Below are 22283 nucleotides of genomic sequence, written 5' to 3' on the forward strand. Positions count from 1 at the left end.
GCAGAGTGGAGCAGGTGAGGCAAGAAGGTAGCATCAGGAAACACCTGACATAGCTCAGATCACTTATGCCAGATAAGGGGAATCACTTTTTGTATTTAATTTTTAAAGTGGCCTATATCAAGATGTTATCAGAGTATGCATGTGAGATAGAAGGTTGGAGTTTGTGGGAGTGGGGCTGTTTAGCTAGAGGAAATCAAAGGGAATGTGAGCCAAACATCAAAAACATTTAAAAGGGAGCATTTTAGAATAAAAACATACATGGAAGACTCCATTGTTCCCTGAAAAATTATGATGCCAATTTGGACTCAAATTTAAATAAGTGATTAGGGTGTGAAACAGAGGAACTTTAGTCAAATATCCAGTCTCTACTGACACCTCCAGAAGTATAAACTTTCCATCCAGTTTATTTAGGTAACTCCAGGGTTAGCTGAGAGGTTTGACCCTTGTAACAGATGCAAAGGACTTAGTCCACTGCATGAGTTAATAAACAAACATGCATAAAATTCAAAGATATTCTTAATGGAACATGGTAACTTTGAAGCCTAAAGGCAAAATACTGCTGTAATCTATAGCTTCTAGAATGAAGCTTTGCTTTACCAAAAGTAATAGAAATAAAATGGTGGAGTATCTTCACTTAAAACAGGCATTTTCATAAGCTACAATTCACTCACTTGCAGTGACTGTCCCCTCATCTGTTGGAAAAGGCTTAAATGTATGGTACCTGCTCAGATGGGCTAATTGGGTTACTATTGGGTAGGCGAAGCAAGTTGCCCTTCCTCATTACTCTCTTAAAAGGATTCTGCACATAATTAAAAAGAATAGTAATATCATGATAACTGGAAATACATACAAGCCACATAATTATCCTTTACCACTGATGGATGAATTTACTGAAGTCTCACAGCAGAGTTAATAATTGGTGTCAAATTAACTTTTCCTGATAAATGCACAAGTTCTGGCTAGGGTGGGGAAATTCCCAGGGACAGATGGGCCTTTGAGGGGGGTGTCAGAATGGGTAAAGGTGGAAAAGCTAGGAAAGTGAGGCAAAGTGAGAAAAGAGCAGAATAGCTCATTGTTTGGGTGTGGAGTAGACCAGGATTTTCAGAGGAAGGGCTGCAATTGGAAGAGGGGACACACTGGGGATCAGAAGGGAAGGCAGAGTGAGAAAGGGATGGAACAATGCAATATCAGTGGGTTTTATTTGTCTGAATTCCACATGGAAAATACTTCCATTTTGCACAGTATCATTTCACATACACAGGTTTCAGAGAAGCAGCCATGTTAGTCTGTATTCGCAAAAATAAAACTAAAAAAAAAAAATTTGCATAAGCTCAAATAAATTTGTTAGTCTCTAAGGTGCCACAAGTACTCCTTTTCATTTCACATACACATATCTCACTTTAGCACGATTTTGATAAAATGACTGTTCTTTCACCAAAAACATCCCAAAAGTGCACATTTTTGCAGGTTTGGATTGTAAAAGCCATCTTTGCTTATAAAATTTCCCCCCAGGAACATGCCAGTTTGGTTTGGGGGGGAAAGTGCTATTTTCTTGAAAAATTTTCGAGTTTGTAACAAAATGTTTTCAGGAGATGTACTTGTGGGGGGGACACAGCGGTGAGAAGAGGAGGTTTAAGAAGAGATGCAAGAAATGGGATTAGGAAGGCTTCAAAGAATATATAGATTTACCGTTGCAAAATAAAAATAAAATGCTGAAAAGTCCTCCGCTGTATATGAGTATTTCATGTTTGCGTGCTTCAGTTGTGTGTGAGTGGGACATACTTGCCACAAGCCGTCTAAGTGACTTTCCACAGGATCAGAGCCATTTTTATTTAGCTTTGGAAGATGCAGATCTAACGCTCACCTGATGTTGGTTTTTTTGGTCTATTTGCTATCTTGTGATTATTTATATCTACTGTGGTCTTTGACATTAACTTTAGTTTTGAGCAAGGCAATTGATCACCTCTCCAACAGCATTTGCACTTTTGAGTCACATTCTCATATTGAAGGATTTCTATATTCCACGGTATTTCTTCCAAGCCGCCTCTTACGCACAGGAGGACCTACTCATAAACATCTGCAAAACCACCTCATTGTTCTCTTGCTAATACCTCCTAAAGACTTTGCTGTGATGCTTACAAAAAACTCAACAAGCGTTAGGCATTGGGTGTTAATGACTGCCACTTCTCATGCTGACTAGACTTGTCTCCTTACCTGGTGCTCTCCCAGGACCAGCTCTAGGCACCAGCAAAGCAAGCACGTACCTGGGGTGGCACAATTCCAGGGGCGGCATTCCGGCTACCCCCCCCCCTTTTTTTTTTTGCTTGGGCAGTTGCATTCTCGGAGCTTGGGGGGGCGACACATTTTTTGCTTGGGGCGGCAAAAAACCTAGAGCCGGCCCTGTGCTCTCCCCACCGGTTTGTTAAAGCCACCTGTTGTCTCCTATTTTATACTCTGATTATAATTTCTTCAGAGCTGGACAAGCCCCATCTTTCTGTTATATGTCTGTACAGTGCCTGGCACAATGAGAGTCTCATCCCTGATTGGGGCTCCTATGCACTACAGCTGTACAAATAGTAATAGTAACTTTAAGAGAGGGAATCTTCCCTCCAAACCCTTGCCTTCTCTAGTAACCAACATTGGAAGCCTGCTGGTGCCAGGGTATTGACCTGATTTTCAATGGAGCTAAATGCTCAGAACTTTGAACGCCAGTAGATGCTCTGCCCCTCGGGAAATCAGACCAAAAAGTGTTCATAAACATGGGGTTTACTTTTTTCCCCATTGTCACACAAGACTTTTGAATTCCTTATTTATAAACCATAGTCCATGATTGTCCAATGCCTCTTTTATTACACTGTGGTTCATTTTTGTCTGGTTTTATCTGGTGCCGTACAGCTGTGTGTTGCCACAACTGAGCCTGCAAGGCTTTTAGTGTTCCATGTTTCCTGTGTTGTTTGACTAATGGTCTGTGGCAACTCCTATTTCCTTGGGAACAAGACTGCTCCCAGACTCAGGGAAGCGTGCCGTGGATTTGCTTTCCCCTTGGCATGTGTAATTCCTCCTCTGTTTAAATCCAGGACTGTGCAGATTCCTCATTCATACTCATCACAAGCTTTGACAGGTCTAGATTTACACTCAGCCAGACTCCTGGGGATCTCAAACACTGTGTGTAAGACACTTTGGTCGGAAGGAATGAAAACGTTAACCTAACAAAATTGGATGCAGGGTAGTTGTAGCCCGGTCAGTCACAGGATATTAGAGAGACAAGGTGGGTGAGGCGATATCTCTTCTTGGAGAAGTTGGTGCAATAAAAGATATTACCTCACCCACTTGTCTCTTTAACCTACCAAGGTGTCTGTGGCTCATCAAAAGATATGAGACAATTGTGAGGGAGAAAGAGACTAGCCAGAGAGTGAGAATAGAAGAGGAAAGGCTGTGGGAACTCTACAGAGCACCAGGGCTGGCTTCCATGAGCTGCTCTCTTACCTCCCAGCACCTGAAAGCCTTTGGGAGTGCAAACTGGGCGAGTTGAGATCTGCCTCCCTCCCAAGCAGGCTGGGCGCTCTGGGGGTGAAGGCTGAGCAGAGGAAGGAAAGGGGGAAGAATGAGAGGCAGAAGGCAGGGAGGAGAGAAAAGGAGGGAGGGTTGGAGGAGAGACAGAGAAGAGGCAAGAAACAGGGGAAGGGGTTAAGGTGAAGGGGGGAAGGAGAAAGGTTCTGGGGGCAAGGAGAGAGGGACAGGCGGGAGGACTCAAGGAAGGAGCTCGGGCAGGAGGGAAGGAAAGGGAGGGAGGCCGGGGCCGGGAAAAGGGGAAGGCAAGAAGTCGCCACCGGAGACTGGACGGAGCCTCCTTGGTGGTGCTCGAGCACTTCCCGGCACTGACAGCCGGGGCAGGAGGGGCGGGGAGCCGGCCCTACCCTCACTATTTGTACTGGCGCTTGCGGGCTCAGTGCGGAGCAGCTTCTGGACGCGCAGCACCTCGAGCAGCCGGCATCGCTGAGCATGCAGCGGCGAAGCGCAGCCCGGCTCGGCCCCCTTCTGCTCCTGCTCCTGCTGCCTCTGGCGTGGGGTGAGGGCCCCTCGCCGCCCCGGGCAGACGGAGAGCTGCAAGTCTCCAACCGCCTGGCCGGGCAGGCGGCCCGGGTGGCGCTGCACTATCTCAACTACCGCCTGGGGTCGCCCAGCGCGCTGCGGGCGCTGGGACAGGTCCGGAAAGCCACGCTCAAGGTAAGGGACGGCCGGCAGCGCGGCGCGCCGAGCCGGGGAGCGTCGGGTACCGCACCGAGCAAAGCGCAGCGTTCGGGTACCGCACCGAGCACAGGGCAGAGCCCCGAGCTGGGGAGTGCCCGGGTACCGCACCGAGCACAGGGCAGAGCCCCGAGCTGGGGAGTGCCCGGGTACCGCACCGAGCACAGGGCAGAGCCCCGAGCTGGGGAGTGCCCGGGTACCGCACCGAGCACAGGGCAGAGCCCCGAGCTGGGGAGTGCCCGGGTACCGCACCGAGCACAGGGCAGAGCCCCGAGCTGGGAAGTGCCCGGGTACCGCACCGAGCACAGGGCAGAGCCCCGAGCTGGGGAGTGCCCGGGTACCGCACCGAGCACAGGGCAGAGCCCCGAGCCCTCTTGTTCCCTGGGTACCGCACCGAGCAAAGGGCAATGCTGGAGCCCGCTGGTGCCTGGGTACTGCACAGAACAAAGGGCAGAGCCCCGAGCCGGGGAGTATCCAGGTACCGCCCGGAGCAAAGGGCAATGCCCCGAGCCCTCTTGTTCCCTGGGTACCGCACCGAGCAAAGGGCAATGCTGGAGCCCGCTGGTGCCTGGGTACTGCACAGAACAAAGGGCAGAGCCCCGAGCCGGGGAGTATCCAGGTACCGCCCGGAGCAAAGGGCAATGCCCCGAGCCCGCTGGTGCCCGGGTGCCGCACAGAGCAAAGGGCAATGCCCCGAGCCCGCTGGTGCCTGGGTACTGCACAGAACAAAGGGCAGAGCCCCGAGCCGGGGAGTATCCAGGTACCGCCCGGAGCAAAGGGCAATGCCCCGAGCCCGCTGGTGCCCGGGTGCCGCACAGAGCAAAGGGCAATGCCCCGAGCCCGCTGGTGCCTGGGTACCGCACAGAACAAAGGGCAATGCCAGAGCCCACTGGTGCCCGGGTGCCGCACCGAGCAAGGGGCAATGCTGGAGCCCGCTGGTGCCCGGGTGCCGCACCGAGCAAAGGGCAATGCCCCGAGCCCACCGGTGCCCGGGTGCTGCACCGAGCAAAGGGCAATGCCCCGAGCCCGTTGGTGCCCGGGTGCCGCACCGAGCAAGGGGCAATGCTGGAGCCCGCTGGTGCCTGGGTGCCGCACCGAGCAAAGGGCAATGCCCCGAGCCCGCTGGTGCCCGGGTGCCGCACCGAGCAAAGGGCAATGCCCCGAGCCCGCTGGTGCCCGGGTGCCGCACCGAGCAAAGGGCAATGCCCCGAGCCCGCTGGTGCCCGGGTGCCGCACCGAGCAAAGGGCAATGCCCCGAGCCCGCTGGTGCCCGGGTGCCGCACCGAGCAAAGGGCAATGCCCCGAGCCCGCTGGTGCCCGGGTGCCGCTCCGAGCAAAGGGCAATGCCCCGAGCCCGCTGGTGCCCGGGTGCCGCTCCGAGCAAAGGGCAATGCCAGAGCCCGCTGGTGCCCGGGTGCCGCACCGAGCAAGGGGCAATGCCCCGAGCCCGCTGGTGCCCGGGTGCCGCACCGAGCAAGGGGCAATGCCCCGAGCCCGCTGGTGCCCGGGTGCCGCACCGATCAAGGGGCAATGCCCCGAGCCCGCTGGTGCCCGGGTGCCGCACCGAGCAAGGGGCAATGCCCCGAGCCCGCTGGTGCCCGGGTGCCGCACCGAGCAAGGGGCAATGCCCCGAGCCCGCTGGTGCCCGGGTGCCGCACCGAGCAAAGGGCAATGCCCCGAGCCCGCTGGTGCTCGGGTGCCGCACCGAGCAAAGGGCAATGCCGGAGCCCGGGTACTGCACTGAGCAAAAGGCAGAGCCCTGACCCAGGGAGTGCCTGGGTACTGCACCGAGCCCGCATACCACACCGAGCAAAGGGCAGTGCCTGGAGCCTGCTGGTGCCTGGGCAACGCACAGAGCAAAGGGCAATGCCCAACTCTGGAGCCCACTTGTTCCCTGGTAACACACCGAGCAAAGGGTATTACACAGAGTTTGCTGGTGCTCAGGGTAACACACAGAGCAAAAGGCCATGCCAGTAGCCCACTTGTTCCCTGGATAATGCACAGAGAAAAAGGCATTGCACCGAGTGTGTGGTACTGGGATAATGCACACAGCAAAGAGTAATACACTGAGCCCACTTGCAAATAGCACAATGCACACATTTCAGACCCTGACACCTCAGCGGTTTTCATAGGGAGACGATGGAGAAGGACTTGGATTTAGTATTCTTGTGTGTCAGGGGCTGGATGGTGTAAAGGAGACAAGCAAAGGGAGACAGGAGGGCCGGAGGAACCACTTCCAAAGGAAAGGTGAAAGAAGGGTTGTGAGAGGGACCAATAAACCCCCCTCAATGTGCCCACTGGTACTTCCAAGCAGCAAATTTTCTAATAAATTACGAATTACACTCCTGGCCACGGGCTCCTGAGCAAGCTGCTAGAATAGCAGCCGTTTCCCAAATGGTCAGTGCTAGCCCCTGAATATGTCTAGAAGCACTTCAGCAGCCAGTGCATACAGAGTTAAACTATTCATCAACTCTCTGCGACCAAACCAGCCCATAAAAACAAAGGCAGGCAGTCTACTACACACTTCATTAACATTAAAACAGCTCTTGAAATGCCCTGGTCCCTAGTGAAATAGTCTATTTGTCACGGCAACTGTGAATTCTCTTCAGATTTAGCAAACCTCATGCTAATTTTTATGCTAACGCTTAATTTTTAACAAAAAAAAAAAACCTAAACTGCTTCCAAACTCCATGTTTCCAAAGAATTTTCTGCTGGAAAGTACAATGGCCTCTTGTGTTCAATCTTCATCTTGCAAACATAGAATACTAAGGCTGCCAAATGAGTAACTGCACTGGCAGAAAGGGTTTACAGTGTATATGTGATTATAGTATCTTTTGCTATGACTGCAAGAAAGAAATCATCTACTTCCTTAAACTTGTAGAGTTTAGATTACATTTTGGATTAAATGAACAATTTCAGTGTCCTGTAAGAGAATAAAAGGTGCAACAAAGGAGAACACCTATTGCCCTATGGCCATTGATCGTACTGAAATCAATGGTGTCTGATAGAAATGGGCATAGCCCCTGGGCGTGCTTTTACATTCTAGCGTGTTATGGGCTAACCAAGAAATCTAGGTCAGTGCTTCCAGCCTTAGCTCTTATTTCTTCATTTATGTTACATAGATATTACCTTGGTGTCAGCCTCTTCTGGAACATACATAAAATGACATTTTGCACACAACGAAAGTCCTATGCTTAAAGCTAGTGGAAGGCGAGCAGAGTGACTCTTCAGTGTAACACGTTTGTGCCTTGAAAGAAATCTAAAGTCAAGGGGTGGGTATGTGGTAGGATTTTAGATCATCTGAAATTAAATTGGTGCTGGTTCTTGGCAGCTTTCAAGACTTTGTAAATAGGCTGGGACAATCCTCAAGCTACCATATAGCTCAAAACACTAACCGTCCTATGTGCCTTACATTTTTACCTCTTGATGCTGTTTCTTAGTTGCCAATCATAAAACAGACAGGCCTAAGAGAGCATGCAGACAGGTTAAAGGTTCCAGCTCTGGGACTCTGTCAAAAGCAAGGTTTTGAAATTGACAAAGTTTGGTCTGAGGCCACTATGTTGAGAGAAACCAGTGCTTTGCAAACACAGGTATGTTTCATTCCCCTCGGTGGGTCATCTTTTCCTTCCTAGAGGCTGGCCACAGCCTGAATCACTTCAGGTTTAAAATTCTGCCCTCACAATCCACCATATCACGTACAACACTGAAGCAATACCCAAAAACACTGACACGCAGAAGCAGCTTTGAGTGGATTTTACAGAGAATCTCTCTAGCCCACCTGTCCAGAGAAAAGCAAATTAATAAGGAGACATGTAAACAGGGCTAATACATTCTAATACACTTAGTTAAATGACCTCCCTGCTTCTTTTGATAGCAATATTTGTAACAGAATTTGATATGGATACACTAAGTGTATGTTATGAATTAATTGATTTCCTACTTAAAAACCTTGAAATCTTATCTCTATTTCATTTTGTGCTCCTGGCTTAAACAAACACTTAAGTAGTTTATGTCCAAAATATAGTAGAAAAAAAGTTTTATAAAACCTATGATTAGATTCCAGCCCCGCCCCATAATTTTAAAAAGTTGTATTTGAATGGGAAAAGAGAAACTGACAACAAAGGTAAAACTTCCTAATCTTTTGACCAAGCTGTAGCACTTGCTCAGATTCCAGTGTCATGAAAGCTCATGCTCAAATAAATTGGTTAGTCTCTAAGGTGCCACAAGTACTCCTTTTCTTTTTGCGAATACAGACTAACACGGCTGTTACTCTGAAACATGCATTATTAGAGCGTTCTAAGTTCTAAGGGTTGAGCTGTCTCTCCAGAAATGTATCAGGATGCTGAACAGTATAATTGCCTATGTTAGAAATCTTTAAATGAAAGACAACGGAAGAAAAGTTAACTCTTTAGGGGCTACAAAGAAACATACATTTCCTGGCCCGAGAAGAACAAGTATTTTTTAATTTTCTTACAATTATAAGAATGATGATCATTGTGTATGACTGATACTTTGTTTTAATTAAGTCTGGGCCTGATCCAGAACCCACTGAAGTCAGTGCAAAGATTGGGGGAAACCTGGGGCCAGTATTATGCCCCTTTCACCTTCTGTTCCCATAGTTGCTGCTGCCATTATTGCTGGCTGCTCCTTCCCAGCGGGGAGTCAGCCATGGGAGCAGCGTGACAGAGCCAGGAGTAACAGTTGCTGGCTATCCCCACACAGCCCAGCAGGACACTTGACATCTCAGTTAGTTTGCAGGGATAATGACAGGGCTGGTAGATGTATGTCTGTCACACAAGGTGCATGATACTTGGCAATCCTGTCTAGAACCTTTCTAAAGCAGCTATTCTAGTATACTGAGAACTGAAAATCTATCATGGAAGTTGGATGAAGTTTATCCCAACAATAAGCTAGGTATCCGTCAGCCCAGACATTCAGCAGAGAAATGTCAACATAAACCGTTAAATTATTTTCTTTCCTCTTCTGAAATCCTCCAGAGACTTCCTGGTTGGCTGACAATAACCCAGCATACATTGTTTGATGTCCTATATCCTGGAGGTCTCATTTAGACCCATGGACTTGGGGTCATGTAATAATGCATTCTGGGATATCATCTGCTAACCTTGAAGTGAGAGTGAAAGTGAAGACAGTGAAAATCTTTTCATAGAAGGCAGGAAAGGAAGAATTTTAAAAAGGCTAGTTAAATAAAAACTTATTTCTGTGCCAGATGCTGCCCCCATTGTGTTGATAGGGAAATCTTTCAACACATCTTTCTTTACTTAAGTCAGTTTGTACTTTAGCTTTGCAGCTCACCCTTGAAAATTTTCTAAAAACCCATGTACCAGATGGCATAGTTACAAATAAAGAGATTACATCCATTTCAAAGAAGCATATAATTCTATATTTACATGATAACAGATATATACAAAATTATGATAGATTTTATTTCTTTCATTAATATTTATTTTAAACAAGTAAAATGAAACTACTGCAGTTTTTGTCATGGAATTTGTTTGTCATACTTAAAGTTATGTCAGTAATAATAATACAATGAAAATGTTTCTCAAGAGACAGAAAGGGATGAGGCCACCATTAAGGATAAGCATCGTGGAAGGAAAAACACAGCATTTATTATATGACTTAGGACATTTCTGATAGGGAAGTTTTGGATTAGCTACATAGTGGCTACTGCAAGTATTTTAAGCCTCAAAGCATGCAGGCAGACTGCTGCATCTGTGCAAGGCTGCAGTGACTTTAACGAGGCTCCCCAAGGGTTCAGAAGTCCCCCCCACTCACTGTCAATGGCAGTCTCAAACCCCTATTTCTTCTATTTTAAAAGTATTATAATCCCCTTGGTGGTAATTATTTCATGTTAACTGTGTTAACACAGGACCCTAAAATATTTTTTCTGCTATGGCAATATATGGAAATAATTCCCTGTGTCCCTTTAAGGCTAAATTGCAAGCTGACATAGGGCCCATCTCTCCTTAGTGCTGAGTGCCTCCCACAGGGTGCTCAATCCCTCCCAATACTGGGTCTTGGTTTCTATGCCACAAACACTTATAACACCTTCGTAAGTCGCTCATAAAACTCCAGGCAGCTACTTTGTTACTATACTAAGAATGCCTGTTCATTTAATAGCCTTTGTCATTTTGACTTGATGGTTGAGTAGATCAAAAGGACAACACATTGTTAGCTAGGGCTCAAAGTGGAAGGGAAAAAGAAAAGAAAAGCAGATTATGAGGGTCAACATTCAGTCTCCCTGCCCTCTGAGGCCAAACAAGCTATTTTAAAGTTGTGTAAGTGGCTAATCCACTGTCGCCTCTTATCTGAAATATATAACCACATGTATATACATAGTGCAGATGCCAGACCCACAGCTTTGCTCTCCTAGTAAACTTTTACAAACATTTGATAGTAATAGCTGCCTGGAGAAAAAAAAGTGTGTGTGTGTAAGGAGAGCCAAGTTTGGATAAGTAAAATATGTGCACACCTGCTCAAGGTTCTAACCTCTAACACTGTACAAAAAGCCAGAATTCTTTTCACTGTTCACTTGGGGAGGATCACATGCAAAACAAATATAAGATTAACAAATTGTAGTAATTTTTGCTATCATACAGTAATTTACCTTTACATTTAAACACACACATTTGGTAAACAACTAGCACTCTCAAATAAAATAATTAGGCACTGCAATATAGACAACCCCTTAAGGGAAAATCTGTATGACAACATCCAAATAGATTCATTTGGTTTGATTGTCTTATAATTGATTTTATCAAAGAAAAATGTGCAAACATGCCAGCCATTTAACTGATGCAAAATATTAATTTATAAGCAAGACTTCAACAGATAACTAATTTGTAAACACCCTTTACCTGTATATGTTCACTAGCTCCCAAACCATTCAAACTCCCTGCTTGCAAAAAATGAAAAAGACAAAAGTTGGTGGGAGGATAAGTGATTAACTAGCAAAGGAAGGAGCAGATCCTGCAAATACTTATTACCAGGCTTAGTACTTACTACTTTGAGTGGTACAATGGGACTATTCATGATAGCGTTTTTCAGAATCTGACCCTAAAATATTTGTTTCTGTGCAACTTGAGTGCACTTTGTCCCAGGATATTCTGTGGTTAAGCAGACCACATCAGAATTAGAGCTTGTTAGTTGAAGTGTTTCTGTAAAGATCCACTGAGGAATCTTACTGAACCATTTCAGTCAGCAATCATCATCATGAAGGACTGCAATGTTAAACAACGGTGACAAGATTTGCAGATCTGAAAATGCCACAATTTCAAATGTGTACGCTCAGACATAGGTGATGGAAATAGGGGCGCTGTAGCGCCCCCTGGCTTGAAGTGATTTCCATCATATACAGGGTTCACAGTTTGGTTCATTGGCTTTCAGCACCCCCACTTTACAAATTATTCCAGCTCCTCTGTGCTCAAATTTTCCAGTTTTCAAAAGTCTCCTGAACCTGTGTGGTAACTGTGGTACCATCGGTTATTTCCGCTCAGCAAGAATTGAATCTTTTTTGTTTCAGTCATAGCTTTTAGGAACTGAAACTTCTGATGAGATGTGAGAGTCTCTTACCTGCTAGCATCTTCAGGGATGACAGCTTCAGTCTTCACTTGTAAATCAGTGTGCAACATGACAGACATCTAAACTTTATGTCATTAAGGGAACCCCTGTAGCCTATGTTTAAAAACTCCACCTAGTCTTTCCAGCACTGATCTGAAGATGTGAGTTTCATTCTTTTGAATCTAGACTATCAGCCTCTTCAGAACAGAATCTTAATCTGTACTACCCTGGCTTTAGAACATTCCTTAATCTAAGCTCCAAATTTTGGGATGGAATGCTGTGCCCAGTATTGTACTCCCATACCATCTTCAGACCAATGTTTTGTTTTTTCTAACTTTTCAGTAAAATATATAAGCTACATGATACACACTCTGAATTAATTTTGGAGACTACACACAGCCAGGCAGAATGATTCATGGACATACTTGCATCTTTCTTCATCACCTTTCTAAGGCCCAGATCCTGCAAAGACTTATACATGTGCTTAATCTTATGCATCATGAGCAGAACCCGATTGATGTCAATGAGACTACTGGTGGGTGCATAAAGTTAAGTACATACACAGTCTTCGCAGGACTGCTGCAAAGACAGCTCTTAGGCTGTATACACTTTCAATGTGAATCAGCCTGATGTCCATATCTAACAGTTGTTTTGGAAGGTTTCTGCTTTTCTCTTTGTCAAACATGGCCTTTTTACTTATCTATCACATGAAAAACCATAATCAAATGGAAGTCTGGGTTACATTTTTAGAGAACATTATTTCTGATAAAGTGACGGAAGTAGTCTTTGCACACTCTACTTTGCTACTCTGTGATCACAGCATCCTCAGTAATAATTGATTATAATTCAGAGTGGACTCACACTAATTTGGCATTCAGTATAATGAGAAGGGAAGAATCTTCTGTCCAGTGGGCCCTAATCATCACTTCTTCCTGACAGAGATCCATCTGAAAGTCAGCCGAGGAAGAACTCACCTGGTTTCTAGGTCATTGGGAATGCAGCGACCATGTATGACTGTGGCCTGGGAATAGAACAGACAAAGGCAGACACAAAGTTGAAATTGGTTTCCATGGCCCTTCAGAATAAGCAGCAGAGTCAATGACTGTAGGTTAGCAGAAACATTTGCAGACTGCCAGGGCCTTTGTAGACTTGAAGCTGCATAGATGTCTTTGGGCCGGATAGGATCCTTAGTAGCAATTTGTATTGTTCTGTAACAAATGCATATACATATTTGTGCTCCCCTGACTGCATCTGGTTTCCATTGCTCATAGCTGGGACTAAAATAGAACCTATTTTCATAGTAGAAGTGGTGCTACTATTAAGTTTTGGTTTTGATAGGTTGAACAAATTGAATGGAGAAAGAACAGCAGAATTTAGTTTCACACTATGCTGATTTTTAAAGCTGGCTCAGTTGGCACAGTTTTGCTTCAAGTAGAAATGGGGCATAACTGAATTTCTGAAGCACGGAGGGAGAATCAAACATCTTTCTAAAAATATATGCACCAAATTACACCCCTTTCAACTGGTGGTAAAGCCAAGCTAGTTCAAGCTCCATGTTTAAATAAAAATGGGTCTTATGCAGTGATGAGCTGCCAAAATCTTAACAACGGGTTCCCACCTCACCCCACAAGGGGGTTGTTGCCCACCTCCGCCCCCCGGGACTCCTGCCCCATCCAACCCCCCCCGTGTTCCTTGAGCCCCCCCCCACAGCCCCTGCCCCATCCACCCCCCTCCCCGTCTGCCCCCAGAACCAGGCAGGAGGGTCTCATGGGCCACCGTAGTGGGTACCCACCCCACCCCTAAGAGCCAGAGGCACCTGCCAGGGGGAGTCCCAGCAGTGCTTACCTGGGGCAGCTCCCAGGAAGCATCCAGCAGGTCCCTCTGGCTCCTAGGGGCGGGGGAGCATAGCTTGGGGGGGAGCAGAGGGAGCGGCCACTCCCCCCACTGATCACATCAAAAGTGGCGCCTTAGGCGCCGACTCCACGGGGAAAATTTGGTGGGTGCAGAGCACCCACCGGCAGCCCCAGCCCCGCACTCGGCCCCAGCTCACCTCCGTCTCCTCCCCTGAACCCACCGCCCCACTCTGCTTCTCCGCCCCCTCCCCTGGCTTCCCGCGAATCAGCTGTTCGGCGGGAAGCCAGGGCGGACTGAGAAGCAAGCTGCAGCTTCCTGCTCAGGCTGAGGGTGGCGGAGGTGAGCTGGGGCGGGGAGCGGTTCCCCTGCTCCGCCCCCCTCCCCCACTCCCCCGGTTACCTGCTGCGGCGCGGGCGGCCCTCCTCGTGTCCCCCCCTTCCCAGCTCACCTCCGCCTCCCTGGGCCTGAGTGGGAAGCCACGGCTTGCTTCTCAGCCCGCCCTGGCTGCCCGCGCGAACAGCTGATTCGCGGTAAGCCTGGTGGGGGGCAGAGAAGCAGAGCGGGGCGGCGCGTTCAGGAGAGGAGGCGGAGTGGAGGTGAGGTGAGCTGGGGCCAGGCGGGGAGCTGCCAGTGGTGCTCTGCACCCACTAAATTTTCCCCTTGGGTGCTCCAGGGCTGGAGCACCCGTGGAGTTGGTGCCTAAGGCGCCACTTTTGGCTGGTTAAATTTAGAAGCCCTTTTAGAACCGGTTGACCCTTGCGGAACAACCGGTTCTAAAAGGGCTTCTAAATTTAACAACCGGTCCTAGCAAACTGGTGCGAACCGGCTCCAGCTCACCTCTGGTCTTATGAGCAGTGTCTGGGCATTGGTGTTAGTAATGTAGACGGTGCCTTTCTCTGTAATGCTTTATATCTAAATCTCTTAAAGAGTTTAGCATAGTAGTTATTGTGTAAGCAAATAAAACAGCCATTTATGGATCAGCTGCTGCTGCTATTGAAGTCAATGTGAATCTTTCTATTTCCATTACTGGGAGCTGGATCAGGTCCTGTGTGCTTATTCGTAGCATGGACATTATAAAACTGGTTTTAATAAGAGCAGAAATAGTCATTAGGGCACTCAGGTTATCCCCTCATCATTTCAAGTAGTACCATGCGATCTTTAATTTCAGATTGGACAGCCAAAGCAAGGCAAAAGTGACCCCAGACACCGCCTCTAATAATGCATCGCTGTCTTGTCCATAATAACGTATTGTAGTGCCCACACGGGATACAAGGGTAAGCCACAGCATGGGTTTCCGTGCTATCACCTGAATACAGTATTTAGCAATAACCAGTAAATATTTTAATGATGACCTACCTTCGCAACCAGAACAATCTGTGCTAAAATACAATCTGAACTTCCCCTTTTATAAAGATCTTGTTTCTCTCACTTCTAGACTATCCCAGGAATTGGACATAAGTACTACCTGCAGTTCACTACAGAAGACTACAAAAGCAGCGTAAGTTTGTAATGTAAGATGGTCCTTCCTACACAAAGTACAATACTTACCCCTAAAAATACAGCTCATTTCAATGCTTTTGTGAGTGGACCCTTCATAGGGTTTATTTGCCTCAATGCCTGAGGAGGATAATCCTGACCTGGAGCTATATTGTCCCATCAAACTTTTAAGTCAAACTTCCTATTGATGTCAAAATCAATGGCACAGTATGGCCCTCATTATCCAAATGTATCTCCTGTGGTGTCCACGCTCCAAAATCTGAATACGTACTTGATGAATTTGTTGAAATTATAACCCTCACTGCACTTGCACTCCACTGGGGACTTCTCATTACTGATTTCACCATATGCATCTGGGATTCCATTACAGGCAGATCTACACCATACAGAATGATTTTTAAAATGAATCCCTGGCTCTTCTCTGAATAAAGGCCATGTTTATGATACAGGAAAAACCTGTCCAAAAGACCTCTCTTATCAGTTAATCTCCTGTTCTGAGAGAGACGATCCCAAAGTATCCCCAAGGGTACCGTGGACAGCTCTGCTCCCCTGTACTAGAAGACCAGCTCTATTAAGCAACTAATTTCTGTCTGTTGCTCAGGACAGGTCTGATTGTATTTTTTCTGAACACAGTTTACTTCAAGAGATGCAAAAGCAATAACTGATAAATCATAGGTGTTTTGCCCCAATCCTCCTAACCCTATACAAATCCTATATAGTTTCACATAACATGCCGACCGTATATGCTTTGCCTCAGAGATTAACACAATGGAGTTTTTTTGTTTTGTTTTGAAAACATGATGCATGCACATAAAGACATGGAGTGAAAGATAATAGCTTTGATATTTATGTTTTTAGCAAAACGTTGGGACTTGCCTTGCTACAGTGTTCTACCTGAAGAGGAAACCTCGACCTGCCGTTAATATAAACTGCACATATACCAAAGATCAGAAGCAAACCCGAGAAGATGACTACAGCTTTTACAAAAAAATGAGGCAACAAACCAAACCACTCATTGGAAATGATATTCCCGGTACATTCCCTTTCAGTCATTATTTTAAATTTTTGTGCTAAACAGTTTTTGTAACCACTACAAAAATCAAGCAAATATGCACAAACTTCTTTTAAAGATATTTATTTTAACAATAGCAGCTTTAAAACAAAGAGATTTTAAAAAGGGGCCAACATTCCAGAAGATTTCTGAAAAAATTTGCTGGGGCTTTGCAGGATGAAGACAACATGATGGACTAGAGATATCTGTCCGATTCGACGACATAATTCTGTGCAAAATTCTGCAATGAAAGACCCACTCTTTCGCTGCTTTTAGGGAAGTCATAGAGTATTAACAAGTGTCTCTGAGGCCACTGGTGTTCCCTCAACTGAGAGGAGGCACATAGGGGACTGACTAGTAGAATATTTGTATACTGGAAATAGAGTGATGACGTGCCTCAGTTATTTACCCACTCTGGATAGGCTCATCCTAACTCTGTCATCATGGAGACTGGGTTTCCCATTTCACTCTACACTGTGGGGACCCAGTGGATAATGTTGCTTGCTAAACTCAACTCCACCAGGGTCAGCCCATGCTTTTGTATTTCTATAATTAGAAGAAGCTTATTATCAGTTCATTACCCTCTCCATTCAATATTGCAAAACAGACTTCGGGGAAACAGTTACTTCCTGGGAATAATCCAATGTCAGTGCAAAAGTGGTTTCCGGTGTGTCTGATGTAAAAGCAGAATTATTTTTACATCACTGTCTTTTACTTCCCCTCTCAGATAGCTATGGAAATATTGAACCAGCCTTGGAGCCAGCGTGGGCTTTGGCAGTTGCTGGCAGCAGCTACCTAATGTGGGAAAAGTCAACAGAGAACTTAGGCTATTTCATGGCACAAGTCAAGAATGTGAAGCAATGGGTAAGTGAAGCTGAAATTAAATCTGCATTACAAGGTTAACACATCATCTCACAATAAGCAATACATAATAAACCAACAATCAGCAGCTCCTAAACACTATCAAATATCAGATTCATACAAGTTCTCAGTATCCGAAGTGAAAGTATTTCAATCAAAAATGACTTATTTTGTCCAAGAATTTATGCAAAAAATGTTAGTACAAAGTGTGAGCCAAATCCTGCTTGCCTTACTTATGCAAATACCTCCATTGATTTCCGTAAGACTAAACATGAGAGTGAGGATTTGACCCCGTGTTACTGTAATATGCTGACTTTATACTAACTCATTCCAGTTGTCTTTTGGCCTTTTAGCTAAGCTTAAGTATAATGCCAGTTGAATATTTGACCTGCCCTCTCTCAGGGGACTATATCTTGTATCTGGAGGGTATGGAATCTGTGATCTAATAGGTTTTTTCCATCTCTAATTTCTATGATCAATATGCACAATGTGTTTAGTTTTTGGTCCTGGGTGTTTAGGGTCAGATTTTCAGAAGAAAAGGCTATGGGAAGGCTTCCCTAACTATGGGAAGATGAAAGATCCCTTTTTCAGTGGCACCCTCCAGTGGTTGATGAGGTAGAATTCTTGAACCTGGAGTAAGTCTTTATTGCCAAGTTAATTCAGATGAGCAGCATCCAGCTCTGAGCATCTTGGGTTCACCTAGCCCAGGTGTGATCAGCCAAACTGCAAAGCCATATCCAAGTTACTGTGTCCTCAGTGGTGCTGCACTCCGCCATGTATATCACTAGGAGTTCTTGGGGCACATGCCATGGTTCTTTGTGCTGAAGTAAGATGAGCTGCCGTGGTTCTTTCCCAGTGAATTGTGGGAGAAACTGTCATTCCTTCTGGTTACATGGGAGAAATTGTGGGAGCGCACTGGAGGACCATCAGCATTGGAGTGATTTAGCTGATGTCATCATTTCAAAGTGAGTTACCAGCTCAAGTGAAAGCAGCATCTGAGCTTTAACCGACAGCCCCAGCAGGGACAGCTAGCTCAGGCTGAAAACACACCACCACACTTGGGTGAGAGGGTTTTGTGTGTGGATGGAGGGGAGTTAGCAGCAAACCCCAAGTTAACTCTCCAGTGGAGACATACCCTTCAGCATCTATGGCCATAGTTAGCCATTTCAACAGGTGGTACTTGGTGCCTGCAGCTCCAGAGGCAATCCTGGCAATTACAGAACAGCAAGCCTAACTCCAGTACCAGGCAAATTGGTTGATACTATAGTAAAGAACAGAATTATCAGACACATTTATTGGGGAGAAGTCAACACAGCTTTTGTAAAGGGAAATCATGCCTCACCAATCTATTTGGAGTCTTTGAGAGGGTCAATAAACATGTGGACAAGAGTGACCCAGTGAATACAGTGTACTTGGACTTTCACAAAGCCTTTGACAAGGTCCCTCACTAAAGGCTCTTAAGCAAGGTAAGCAGTCATGGGATAAGAGGAAAGGTCCTCTCATGGACTGTTAACTGATTAAAAGACAGGAAACAAAGGGCAGGAATAAATGTTCAGTTTTCAGAATGGGGAGAGGTAAATAGTACTGTCCCCCAGGGATCTGTACTGGGCCAGTGCTGTTCAATATATTCATAACTGATGTGGAAAAAGGGGTAAACAGTGAGCTGGCAAAATTTGCAGAACATACAAAATTACTCATGATAGTTAAGTCCAGAGCAGACTGTGAAGAGTTACAAGAGGATCTCACAAGATGGGATCTAAATTAGCTTTTGCCACTCAAGAAATAGATCTTGGAGTTGTGGATAGTCCTCTGAAAACATCAGCTGAACGAGCAGCAGCAGTCAAAAAGGCTAACAGAATGTTTGGAACCATTAGGAAAAGGATAGATAATGAAACAGAAAATATCATAATTCCATTATATAAATCCATGGTATGCCTTGAATACTGCATACAATTATGGTTGCCCCATCTTAAAAGAGATATATTAGAATTGGAAAAGATACAGAGAAGGGCAACAAAAATTATTAAGTGTATGGAACAGCTTCCGTATGACAAGAGATTAAAAATACTGGATCTAGTCAACTTGGAAAAGAGACAATTAAGGGGGATATGACAGGTCTATAAAATCATGATTGGCTTAGCTAAAGTGAATAAGGAAGTGTTATTTACTCCTTCACATAAACACATGAACCAGGGGTCACCCAATGAAATTAATAGGCAACAGGTTTAAAACAAACCAAAGGAAGTATTTATTTACACAACACAGTCAACCTGTGGAACTCATTGCCAGTGGATGTAGTGAAGGCCAAAACTATAATGGTGTTCAAAAGAGAAGTAAATAAGTTCATGGATGATAGGTCCATCAACAGCTATTAGCCAAGATGGTCAGGGATGCAACCCCTCACTCTGGGTGTCCCAAGCCTCTGACTGCCAGAAGCTGCGAGTGGGTAACGGGATGGATCACTCGATGTTTGCCTGTTCTGTTCATTCCCTCTGAAGCACCAGGCATTGGCCACTGTCAGAGGACAGGATTCTGGGCTAGATGGACTATTGCTCTGACCTAGTATGGCCATTATGTTCTTATGACAAGTCATGTTTAGCATCATGTCAACTATTCATGGGTAAACAAAGAGCTACGTTTTACATCATGTTTTTACCACAACTCTCAATGTCATATTTCATCATGACCTAATTTGCTAGTAAAGAAAAACCTTCCTAGAGATAACTCAAGAACAATGGATCTTTGAGCTGGATAGATCTCAGGGATGGTGCAGCCCCACTGCTTTGGGAAGGTGACGAGTCTGGGGCTCAAGGGAGAGGACAGTAGGATATCCCCTACTATATGAGAGGAAGAAAGGGCAAGGCTGAAAGTCTCAAGGAGGGTTATGCTTTTGCTTAGGTGTGTGTTATATGCTGGTCTAGGAGGGGGCACAGGAAGTGATGGGAAAACACACAGATCCTGTTGGGTGTGTTCCTTAGTTCAGAGCTTGAGATGAAGGAGAGTCCATCCATAGCCCACACAATGCCCACACAATGAAAAAGCCCACACAATGAATCAGAAAGCTACAGCATGTATTAAATATCTAACTGGCCGTACTAATGGAACCGGGAAGAATTGCTTCTGAACATTAGTCTCATTTTGGTTGACCCTCTTCGTTGTCTTTTGTGTGCATCCAGATAACTAAAGATGATTCGATTGACTTTGACTACTCGGTTGTACTACATGAAATTCCAACACAGGTACAAAAACACATATTGTCTGAAATCTCTTTTCATCAACAAAAAAGACAATGTAGAGATAACCTTGGTTTTGTCTGCTCTCCAGGAAATGATTTCATGCCACCTCCGTGTCATTTGGACTCCTGGTCATCCCCTGAAAGTGAAGTACTTCTGCTCGTCAGAGAATCAATGGTCAGAATCTGGAGAAGGGTCTGGAACAGAATCTGGGTCTACTAATGGAATTTTCAATGAGAAAGCAGCAAATATTTAAAAAGATTAATGTTGGCTTTTATATAAAGATTTGAAATGGAAAAAAATATTGCATTAATAGTTCCAATCAGTATTGTGATAACTCTTCTACACAAACTATATTGCAATGAATTCGAAGCCTTTTAACTAGTCAACCTTCACCAAAAATAAATCTCTGTAGAATTTTTTAAATGAAAGAAATCACACATTATATCTATCTACCTAAAAATGTTCTTATAAAATAAATATATATACACACACACCCCTGATTTTATTTCACTAAGTTAGTTGTAACTCAGAATGTGAACAAAGTTAATATATTTGGATGAAAGTCTTGAGAAAAGTGTTAATTTTCCATCTCCATAAGAAAAATATTTGTCTACTAATTTTTTAAAATTTTTGAACAGAAATATGATGTTAGCTTTTAACTTATATCTACAGTAAAATAAATACCATTACATTTGGAGGAAGTTGTGTTTTATTTTTGCATGACACTGCTGATTCATTCCTCATCCTCAGCAACTCCAAGCAATCTCCATTGTGGGCATTGGTTCCAAATCCATGGCCATTACAGGCTGCAGACCAGCCTAGGCAGCACTTCTGGAAAGAGCAACAGGCAAGGCAGAGAAAAACATTCTCTATCACAAACTAAAATAAACATAAGCCAAGAAGAAGAACCTGGTGTATTCCACTGTTCTGTGACCACAACATTTTTAGTGCACAAGCTACTCCTTGACACAAAATTGTGCTCCATTATCTAAGCTTTCATTTAAAAAAAAAAAAGTTTCTAGCCCTCATGGTTAGGAAGGCAACTGTAAAAATATGGACAGAGCAAAAACTGATGTAGTGTCATCTTCCTCAGCGTGCAGACAGCCTGGAACAATTTGCTTGGAGAAGTACAAATTTTTCAGAAGAAAAATGAGGCCAAAGACCCAGGATGGTCATTCCTAGTCTATTTTTGTTTACAATATGCACAGAGTTCCTGTTATTACCTTGAACAAAGATGGACAAAACAGAAAAAGCTTTGCACAGATGTATCCCCACAGCAGGTCTCCAGCAAACAGCTGTTTTCAAGTTACCCAGCTAGTACTCTCAGACTGTCTTTTCTACTGCTGCCTTTTTGCCCCATCCCAAACATATTAAAGTCCTTTTGTAAGAACATTCATAGTTTTTCACTCAAAATTCCTTGCCCTAAGCCACGTGTTCTAGGTTTAGGGCAATTGGGGTGTCCCCTTACCTCCCACTCTTAAATCTATGCCAATCTATCTGGGATTGTCTTAATACCAAGGAAAACAGCATTTTTACTTATAATAAGTTAAAGGAATTCCTTGCAATAGGTGAACTACTATGGTCTAAATTCTCGGCTAAATTCTCCCAGTCAAATGTTTTAATCAGAGTCATCAAGCTCAGTCTGTATGGAGGGGGGGGGCAACTTAAATAACAGTATTTCAACCAGTAAGCCCAGATTCAACAAAGTATTTATTTTCAAAGCTTTGCCACTTTGTAAGAATGTTTTGGTCCTTTCTGTTCTTGCTCCCTGAGAGGACAGCTGCCTCACAAACCCATGAACAGCTGAAATTCACCCACCTGATGCAATGGACTATTCATTTACTGAAAGTAGGAGCACTGCCTCTTTTTCCATGAAAATTGAGATTGGTGACAGATACAAAGATAGAAGTGACCCCTCAAAATTCTTGAACAAACTAATGGTTACTACCCAAAGA

The 22283-nt window shown here is 45.0% G+C and overlaps 1 protein-coding gene across 1 annotated transcript; it reads left to right on the forward strand.

Annotated features, from left to right (window-relative positions):
* Positions 1-3814: 3814 nt before the first annotated feature.
* RARRES1 (retinoic acid receptor responder 1) lies at positions 3815-21025 on the forward strand. Its single transcript, XM_084640191.1, has 6 exons — positions 3815-4227; positions 15119-15181; positions 16039-16213; positions 16959-17095; positions 20269-20331; positions 20417-21025. The coding sequence occupies exons 1-6, from the start codon at positions 4003-4005 to the stop codon at positions 20579-20581; spliced, it is 828 nt and encodes a 275-aa protein (XP_084496317.1). The 5' UTR covers positions 3815-4002; the 3' UTR covers positions 20582-21025.
* Positions 21026-22283: the final 1258 nt, after the last annotated feature.

This window comes from Lepidochelys olivacea (assembly GCF_965140295.1).
Source record: "Lepidochelys olivacea isolate rLepOli2 genome assembly, chromosome: 9".
Lineage (NCBI taxonomy): Eukaryota > Metazoa > Chordata > Testudines > Cheloniidae > Lepidochelys > Lepidochelys olivacea.